This window comes from Eublepharis macularius, chromosome 3 (genome assembly GCF_028583425.1).
Source record: "Eublepharis macularius isolate TG4126 chromosome 3, MPM_Emac_v1.0, whole genome shotgun sequence".
NCBI classification, from domain to species: domain Eukaryota; kingdom Metazoa; phylum Chordata; class Lepidosauria; order Squamata; family Eublepharidae; genus Eublepharis; species Eublepharis macularius.
In genome coordinates, this window is record NC_072792.1 from 59,370,676 (window position 1) to 59,380,649 (window position 9,974).

At 42.6% G+C, this 9,974-nt stretch overlaps 1 protein-coding gene across 1 annotated transcript in view; it reads right to left on the reverse strand.

The window, feature by feature from the left end:
• Positions 1-5,215, reverse strand: part of LOC129325548 (arylsulfatase H-like) — a 38,276-nt gene extending 33,061 nt beyond the window's left edge. The window contains exon 1 of the mRNA XM_054973271.1: positions 5,143-5,215. Within this exon, the coding sequence (XP_054829246.1) occupies positions 5,143-5,163 (21 nt within the window). The 5' untranslated portion in view covers positions 5,164-5,215. The remainder of the gene's footprint in view (positions 1-5,142) is intronic.
• Between the last annotated feature and the right edge of the window lie 4,759 nt (positions 5,216-9,974).

Consider the following 9,974-nt stretch of genomic DNA (forward strand, 5'->3'; position numbering starts at 1 on the left):
TCAATTTTAACTGTAAATTTATTTTTAGATATATTTGCTTGGGCCACAATCATAATGACACATACAGCACACAGAAGGTGTGACCATTAAAACAAATATCATCTGTGGGAAGAATTGCAGCAGTAAAGATGAATGTATTGCCAAGAGTGATGTTCTTGTTACAAACAATTCCAATTATCCGAGACTCCAAACAATTCGAAAAATGGCAAAGGAAAATATCGGACTTTGTGTGGGCAGGCAAGAAACCTCGTGTGAAAATGAAAGTATTGCAGGACGCTAAAGAGAGAGGTGGAATGCAGCTGCCCAATCTAAGACTATATCACGAAGCAATATGTTTGGCATGGATAAAAGAATGGATGACGTTGAAAAACCGCAAGTTATTGGCTTTGGAGGGATACAAAAAAACATTTGGATGGCATGCATATTTGTGGTACGATAAAGTAAAAGCAGACTCTATGTTTATACACCACTATATCCGGAGAAGCCTCTTCACAATTTGGAAGAAGTATAAAAATTACCTACAAGATGGAATTCCTTCTTGGGTGGTTCCGTATGAAGTAATAGATCCGAGAGCTGTTGATAATGAGCAGCAATGTTTAACCTACAAGGAGATAACTCGAGTAGAATTTTCAAAATTGAGAATAAAAACAGAAGAAGAGCTGTCTCCATGTTATGGATGGTTTCAATATAGACAGATCAGAGATCTTTACAATTCGGACTGTTTGAAAGGAGGAATAAGAATGGAGAATTCAGAATTAGAAGATGTAATTTTTCAAGAAGGTAAAAAGGAAATTTCAAGGATTTATAAAGTACTTTTAAAATGGTTTACAGAGGATGAAACAGTAAAAGTTCAGATGGAGAAGTGGGCTATAAATTTTCACAAAGAAATAACAATGGAGGCGTGGGAATACCTGTGGAAAACGACTTTGAAGATTACAACATGTACAAGTATTAAAGAGAATGTCTACAAAATGATTTATCGTTGGTACTTGACACCAAAGAAAATTGCACTAGGAAATATTAATATGTCGAATAAATGCTGGAAATGTAAAAAACATGAAGGATCATTATACCACATGTGGTGGACTTGTGAGGTAGCGAAGCAATACTGGGGAGATATAATTGAAGTAATTAATGAGGTTTTGCAAACTCAAATAAATAAGAACCCAGAATTGCTGCTACTGAACTTGGGAATGGAAGAGGTTCCAATGCAGTATAGAACATTGTTATTTTACATGATTACAGCAGCAAGACTTTTATATGCGCAGAAATGGAAAGTACAAGAAATACCAACTACAGAAGATTGGATTTATAAATTGCTGTACATGGCTGAGATGGACAAAATGACAAGAAAACTTAAAGATCTTGATCCAGGACAATTTAATGCAGATTGGGAGAAATTGAAACAATATCTAGAAAAAAAATGGGACGTGAAAGGGGAACTGTGGCAGTTCGAGAATTATTGAAATGTAATAGAAGAAGAAGAGAGAAGTGACTTTACCGGGAAAGGGGGAATATAATTATAGAAATCTAAGCTACTATTGGGGTTATGATAAAAGTAAAAATTATAGAGTATTAAATAATAGATGTTTTACTATGGATACATAAGATATATAAGATTAAGCTAGCTAGATATTATGTACAATATATAGTTTAAGTAAAGAGTATATAATAGATATTTGAGTATAACAGTTACCTTATAGACTTAAAATAAGCTCAGAACAAGAAAAAGTAAAAGATGGGTGTGTAATAGAATATTAGAGTTTAAGTTAATATTAGAATCAGGAGGATTGTGGAAAGTAAAGAGTTTAGATAATCGGAAAGTAAAATGGATGTAATGTTATATTTTTAATATCTTGATTGCTAATATATATGATTATGCTAGCATTATTTTAGGTAGAATATATGGTTTACCTGAGGTATTTAAAGGGAAACCTGTACCATAGAGATATAGAGATATTTTTAGTAGAGATCTAATAAGCTTAGAGAAAAGAGTATTAAGTGTGTGTTTAACAGGGTATATGAGATATTAAGTAATTAAGTAATAAAATAGACTAAGGGTTGGAAAACTGTTGGAAGTCAACTAAAAAGGGGGGAGGAAAGGGAGGGGGTTAGAAATTGACTTACAAGGGGGTAATGAATGTACTGAATGATATTATAATCTAATCCAATAAAATTAAAAAAAAACAAAAAACAAATATCATCTGCAGAATCGAATCTTTGATATAATGTGCTCCACAGATACAGACATCTAAAGATGAAGTTTGGTAGTAAGGTTATATAAAACCAATAAAGACAGGAGTGGTTATCAAATATATGTTGCTTTGCACACAATGTAGGTGTGTAAACAAACATTTTTATTTGGATTCACGTGTTTCATTTTGTTAATAATTTTCTTCATTTTCTTATAGCCTTTGCGTTTAGATTCTTTATTCAATTCTGTATTTGTTTTCATTGTTTTTAATGGTAAACACTAGGGATGGGCACAAACAGGAAAAAAATGAACACGATGTTCATTGCCATCCATGAACAGTGATTCACGAACATCAACGAACATGACCTGTTCACGAACATGTTTGTGGTTGGATGTTAGTTGGGGCCAGAATGGCTCCCTTGGGACTTAGAGAGCCCATATTCACAGGGAGTGTTCAGAAGGCTCTCCTCCAGCCATCATCCAGGTTTGGTCAAGAAACCTGACCTGAGCAGGCAGCAGGACATGTAATAATAATAAAGAATAGCTTGGCCCCCAAGCCTGGCAGCAGCCCAGGAACTTGAGGGTGGGTAGAACCCTACCCCACCACTCCCAGAAACCTGACCTGAGCAGGCAGCAGGACATGTAATAATAATAAAGAATAGCTTGGCCCCAGAGCTGGCAGCAGCCCTGGAACCTGAGGAAGTAGAGCCCCACCCCACCACACACAGAAAAAATTCAAGCTCCAATGTACTCTCCCTCTCTCTCTCAAATGCCAGCAACAGCTCTCTACCACTCCACTGTCTGCTAAAACTGAAAGCCAGAGCTGGGAGCACAGTGCCTTTTATAACCAGAGGTCCCATAGAGAAATACAGGAGGTCTGTGGTTGGCAGTCAGAACTGCCTAACAGGGTTTGGCAGGATGAGATTGGTGTTCCCATGGCTACAGAAGACCTCCCTCCCCCCTGCTCTTTGCTCCCATGTAACAAAATGGGAGCTCCATGCTTGGAAGGGAAACCTGCCTATCAAGGTAAATTGGGCTTAGATTGGGGTTTCCAGGGCAACAGAAGAAGTTCAGACAGAGTTCAGACAGTCCCTGCCTATGTTGCCAAGGGAATTGATTGAAGGTGCCAGACTGTCTGACTTTACGAACGGCTGACAAATGCCACAAACAGGGCTTGGAACGAACACATGTTCGTGGGGAATGGGGCCTCACGAACAGCTTGCTCACGAACAACAGATTGGGCTGTTTGTGGCTTTTTTTGTTCATATTGCTGTTCGTGCCCATCTCTAGTAAATACCTTTCTGCCTTTAACTTTTTTTCACCTCACTGGATGAAATTCACAGATGCTCTGTGACAAATGTCAGGCAGTGAACATATTCATTTTAGAATCAATTCTTTCCCCCCTTCAAATAAATTGGATGAAATGCTCAGGAATTACCAAAGAGATACTTCACCAAAGAGATGTTTCTTGTCATATTTCAGGCAGACAGGAGGAACAGTTTCCAATGCAGAGACAATTAAAAGTCTCAGTCATTGAAGAGCGTGAGTGTGCTTCCACCTTTCCTAGGAGCTTCATGATGGGGGAAGGGAGACTGCTTTTTAAAGAAAAATGGGATGTGCTGGTAAAACAAGCTAATCTCTTCTGCCCAGGGCTTTTTTTCAGCTGGAACGCGGTGGAACGGAGTTCTGGAACCTCTTGAAAATAGTCACATGGCTGGTGGCCCTGCCCCCTGATCTCCAGACAGAGGGGAGTTTAGATTGCCCTCCGCACCACAGCACAGAGGGCAATCTAAACTCCCCTCTGTCTGGAGATCAGGGGGCGGGGCCACCAGCCATGTGACCATTTTCTCCTAGGGCAACCCACTGAGTTCCACCACCTCTTATCCCAGAAAAAAAGCCCTGCTTCTGCCTACTGCTTTGTTTCATTGTACTCCTTTCAGGAGTTTTTTGGTCACAAGAAAACTTATTCAAATATAAAATCAAGGCATGGAAAAGTGTAGGGTTTAGCTCCCCTCAGCTCAGGTGCTCTACTTTTGTTTAAAAAGAGGTTTCTTCCCTCTTTCTCTACACATGAAGAGAAAGTTGCCTGTTCCCCGTCCACCTAAGCTAATAGCAGTGGGAGTGAACAGGTGGGCAGGATTTATATTGGGTAAAAGACACTACTCCTAGTGCTTTAAAATGAAATTGAAAATATTGAGACACCTCAGGCTTTAAATCATCAGCTCTCCCTCTCCTACATACAAGCACATACAAATAATTTGATGCTTCCTCATCGCTGACATGGTGGTGTATATGTTTACCATTAGTTGGGAAAGTATACCTATATTTTTAACCAATTGTGCTTTTGATAACAATATTGTCTCTCACCCCTGCATTACTCAGAAAAATGAAAGAAATACTGCTGTTTGAAAAATTAAAATGAGGTAATAAATAGTTCTGATTTGATATTAGTGATTAATTTGCTACCTGCTGCTATCATTTAATTATGATCAAGACATAGAGTTCTTGAAAAATCAACCTTGAAAAAGCAGAAATTGTGGGTGGACACATCTGAACTTATCAGGTGGGTGGATTTTGGATCACTACCACTTTTTATCTTGTGTGGGGTGCTGCTTTCTTCTTTGCCTGGGTTAAAATCAAGTTCTAACTCTTTAAGCAGAAGCTATTCTGCCAAATATGTAAAAACGTGTTCTTCATTAAAATGATTATGTTGTACAAAATAGTATTCATCTAGACTGGCATTCAGGCCTGGCATTACTTATGTACACAAACTGTACATTTATGATACCTTTTTATAGAATTTTTCCTCAAAGAGATTTTATCATGAAGCAAGTTCACTTCTTTTGAATCCAATGTACCAGCTTGCTTTGGAATGCCTGCAATAAATTTCTATACTTTACTTAAAGACAGCAGCTATATTTGGATAGAGCAAATGACTTGTACAGTACCTTGTGGAGACTGAGTAGCATGCAAGGAAGAGCTTGTGTTCAGAGAAGAAATCATTCCTAACTTGCCGGTAAAGCTTAACCCCAACTACAATGCAATGCCTCTCATCAGTTTCTGCCGGAAGCTGGAGGGAAGTTTTCTCATCTAACCGTTCTGCCCATGCGCACTGCAGAACAGTTTCTCCAGGAAGAAAGCGTAGCTTTAGAACAAAACAGTTGATCAAGAAACCTTTCAGGCTGTGCTGTGCTGCTGTCGGTGCTGGATATGCTCTGCAGTTTCCCCTGTGGTGAACCTCTCTTTGATATCAGCACAGTGTTAACATTCAGCCGCACATGTGGGACTGATCAGGGAACAGTAGGCCTTTCATTAGAGCCCTGGCTCCGATGATTTAAGGGCTGCAGTACTGGCATCTGGAAAGAGTCAAAATGCTCTGACTCAGGTCTTAACCAAAACAGTTATTTGTCCATTTACAGATGGTTTCCACTAAACCACTCTTCTTTCCTACAAAAAGCAATCTAGGTGAAACAGAAGTGTTTGTGCAAGGGTTAGATAAAGAAATTCTTGTATTTACAGATTTTTTTAAAAAAAGAAAACCCTTTTTTGTAATAATCATGGCCCATGAGTAGAGTGTCATAGTATTCTTCCTACGGCTTACTTTAATCATCATGTAGCATTACATACTTAATGGTGCACTGCTAACCCTGACCAGATTCCCCCATGAGAGTCCTTCAAAGTGTTGTAAGTACCTGTTGCCCACGAGCCCCCCTTGTTTTGACATTGGGGGGACCTGGCAACCCTGCTCCTCCCTCTTAAACAGTTTATCCCTTCCATCTCAAATGCCCTCATCCTTTCCTACCCTTCCCCTGCCTTCCCAAACACACTTTACTCCCCTCCTTCCAACCCCTCCCCATTCTTTACCTATTCCCAGAGCAGTCCTTTCATGGCTTTTGCTGCCTGGGTCTCACTGTGGTGCTAGGTGGCCCTAGGGTGGCTTGCCTCACCTCACCATGGCAGCGGCTGGGTCTGGGATGGCTCACCTCACTGAAGTGTGTTCCCAAGGAGTCTTGCCTTGCTGAGATGTGCTGCTGGGTGACCCTAGGGTTGCTCAGCTTGCTGAGTCACAGCTCTGGGAGGTCCCAGGGTGGCTTACCTTGCCTTGCCGCAGCACTACCTGATCTGACCTCAATTGCTGCATTCCTGCACTGTGCAGGAAGGAAAAGTTGTGGTTTCTGCGCATGTGCAGAGAATGCTTTAGTTTCAGATTCTTGTTTGTGGGGTGGGGGGAGTCCAATATGATATGTGAGTTGGTAAGTTGGTATCATATATCAACTGATAATCATTCTTGGTAGAATTCCAGTATGATATTAAAATTATAGTATTGTTTCTTTCTTTCCTGAACTTCTCAAGGACAAGTAGCTGAGGGCTCGCAAACCAGTATTGGTTCATGGACCACCACTTTGAGTAGCAGTGGTGTAAAGTACTGGGAACTGATGTGTCATAGTCTCATAGCAATGTTTAGTGGTTTTTCTTTGTTGGAAGGAAGGAATAGTTAGAATCAAAATGGTTATATCGTATATGCTAATTAGAATGAATATGGTGAAATCACACATACTTATTGGAATATATTTCTAGACTACATTTAAAGCCAAACAAATAATCCATCAACACTAAAAGTTGACCATACTCCATCATTGAATGAAGGACCTATTGAACTAATTCACATTTGATGAAATAATTTTCAACCAAATGATAAATTATGAACAATTTCTTGATATCTGGTAGAAGTTGACCTCTTCAGTGCCTAAAGGTTTTGGCAGGGGGAGGCGATGAGCTGCCTCCCTTCAGGGAGGGAGGGGACATTCACACACACACACACACACACTTAGAGTAGAGGGGGGGAATTTTTAACCTGGCAACGAGCTGCCTCCCCTCAGGGAGGGGGCATTCCCAGAGCCAGATCTATGGTTGCCAGAGCCCAGGGCAACTGTAGTCAGGTTCTTGTGTGCGTGCGTGCGGTCCTGGGTCGCCCCCCCTGCCCACGCAGCAAGCCGGCTGTCCTGGTGCACTGCAGAGCTGGTGGCAGCATGAGTGGCTTGGCGGCTGCCCATGCCATTCACCTGCCCCGCAAGACAAGGGGTGGCCGGCTTGCCCGCGCGCCCCTTGTCCTGGGGAAAGGCGAACGGCGCAGGCGGCCTCCCAGCCTCCCACGCTGCCTTTTGCCTTTCCCCAGGGCAAGGGGTGGCTGGCTTGCCCATGCGTCCCTTGTCCTGGGGAAAGACGAATGGCGCGGGCAGCCTCCCAGCCACCTGCACTGCCTTTTACCTTTCCCCGGGACAAGGGGTGGCTGGCTTGCCCACTTGCCCCTTGTCCTGGGGAAAGACGAACGGCGTGGGCGGCCTCCCAGCCACCCGCACTGCCTTTTGCCTTTCCCCAGGACAAGGGGCAGCTGGCTTGCCCACATGCCCCTTGTCCTGGGGAAAGACGAACGGCACGGGCGGCCTCCTAGCCTCCCGCGCTGCCTTTTGCCTTTCCTTTGTGCCCATGGCTTCAGAACACCCCCTTCCCCCTCCCTCCCCTGGGTTGCTGCTCTGTGGTTGGAAGGAAGCCTGCTAATCAAGGAAAGCTGGGCTTCAATTTGTGTTTCGAGGGCGACAGAAGGAGGGCAAACACAGCTCATTCCCCTGGCTCCGTTACCCCGGGAATAAATTACTGGCGCCAGAGTGTCTGCAATTCCGAACAGAAACCGATACATCTGATCAAATCCCGAACAAGCAAACCCCTGACTGCTGGATCGGTTGCCGTGGACGGAACCGATTAGCTGAGTCACGATGGCGCAAACACCAAAATTGGGTTTTTTTTGAAATCGTAATTCAGATTGTGCCCATGTCTACTTCTTACTTTCTTCCTTTAAAAAAATAAACACAATATCACTTCTTTTATGATTTCTGGTCTGGGTAGGGACGGGATGCAGTGGGCATGGAGGAGGTTAGAATTATTTGTAATGGTAAAAAATGTTAAGAATAACACAAGTTAAGGCCAGTTCCAGAATCAATGCAAGAAATGGGAAGTATCTGGCATACAGAGTTACTAGTCAGAGCATATATAGACTACTACTGTATTCTCAATTTTATTTTTAAAATATATATTAAATAGGAGGATTTCCAGCTTCTGGAGAGGGCAGGAGAATGACTGCTCAGGAACTCTGATGATATTACAACGATATTAAAATTTTAAAGGTTTTTAACAACTTCCAAATAACTGACTTCCGGTTTGGGATTCATGGAGGTCTAACGCAGCTCCATTTGCGGAGCTGACCGGACTGCCGTTTTAACCGGCCGGAGGGGTGAAAATAACCCGCGGCCGACTGCTCTCAGGCGGGGAGCAGGCAAAGAACGCTCAAGACCCTAGGGTGAGTTAGATCTCGGACGAGGGGGGGCTCTACTCAAGGAGTCTCCCCCCCGATCCTTGAGGTCCCACCTTGCGACGGGTCGGCTATAATCTCTGCGGCAGTTTTGGGGCCAATTCGGCTGGCATAAGACCTACATACCCAAGCTTCGATCGGGGAGGGAAGTCGAGAGGAGAATTTAAGATCGAAACAGCGATTACAACCCGAGAAAGTTGAAGAGAAGGTAAAGATCGCTATCTCTTGAAACGGGACAGATTGATAAAAACAGAGAGGAAAGAAAGTAGATTTTTAAACTGCAACAGACTAGTGAAAAGGAGGTGAAGACTCGGCAGGAGTTGTATTTTAAAAGAGACCAAATTTAAAGAAGTTATTGCAAAAATCGGACTACTGTTTTGAATACCTGTGGTTTTGGAGCTGTGGGAAAAAGACACCATCGCGAGACCTGCTGTGGGAAGACGGGAGACAGGAAGTGCGTAACAACAATAGAGTGGCTGGAGGGAAGCGGCCCTTGCCGACGGACAGGAAGTAGGGAATCGCCATTTTTGAAAGGGGAAGGGTCGCGGCTTCAGCGGAAGAGGAAGTAGGCCATCTTGGATTACAATAACATAGAGAAACCATAGAGAAAAGACGCCCGACATTTTGGATACAAAAAATTAATTTTGGCAAAGATTGGGACATTTGAAAAAAAGGAAAACGTTTAAATATACGCCACGGAGCTAAGGAAGAGAGCAGATTCGTGGGAGCGAGCTAAAGCAAGCCCCACGATGTCGAAAAAAGAGTGGCAATCGGCAATAGAAAATTTGGACAAAAAACTTATAGACATGATGAAAGAACTTAAGGACACGAAATTGGAGCTTATTAAAGAGGTCAAAGAAGTTACACAGACAGTAAAGTCGGAGCTGTCAGAAGTGAAAAAAGGCGTGGAAACGATTAGTAGTGAATTACAAGGAACGCAGCAGAGAGTTAAAACAGTAGAAGACGCGATGGAGAATTTAATTGACACGCAACAAACAGAGATGAGACTGGTGAAGGGGAGGATTTCAGTTGCAGAAACTAAACACATGGAGAAGCAGCTTCGTTTTCGTGGTCTGCCAGAAGTGGAAGGGAAGTCAGCGCAAGAACAGATGACTGAGGTGTTGGCTGATTACCTGGGGAAGGAGGAGGAGGAAATTGTGGCTATCCTAGATGTGGCGTACCGTGTGAACTCGAGAATTGCAACCCAGAGGAAACTACCAAGGGATGTGATTGTGCAGTTTACAACTAGAAACATGAAAGAGAGGATTGTGACAAAACAATTTCAAGATCCATTGGAGATTGATGGCAAGACGATTATCATAATGAAGGAACTGCCCAGATCAGTGTTACTGGACAGGAAAAAATATAGAGTGCTAATTCAGACTTTGAAGGACATGAATATCAGATACAGAT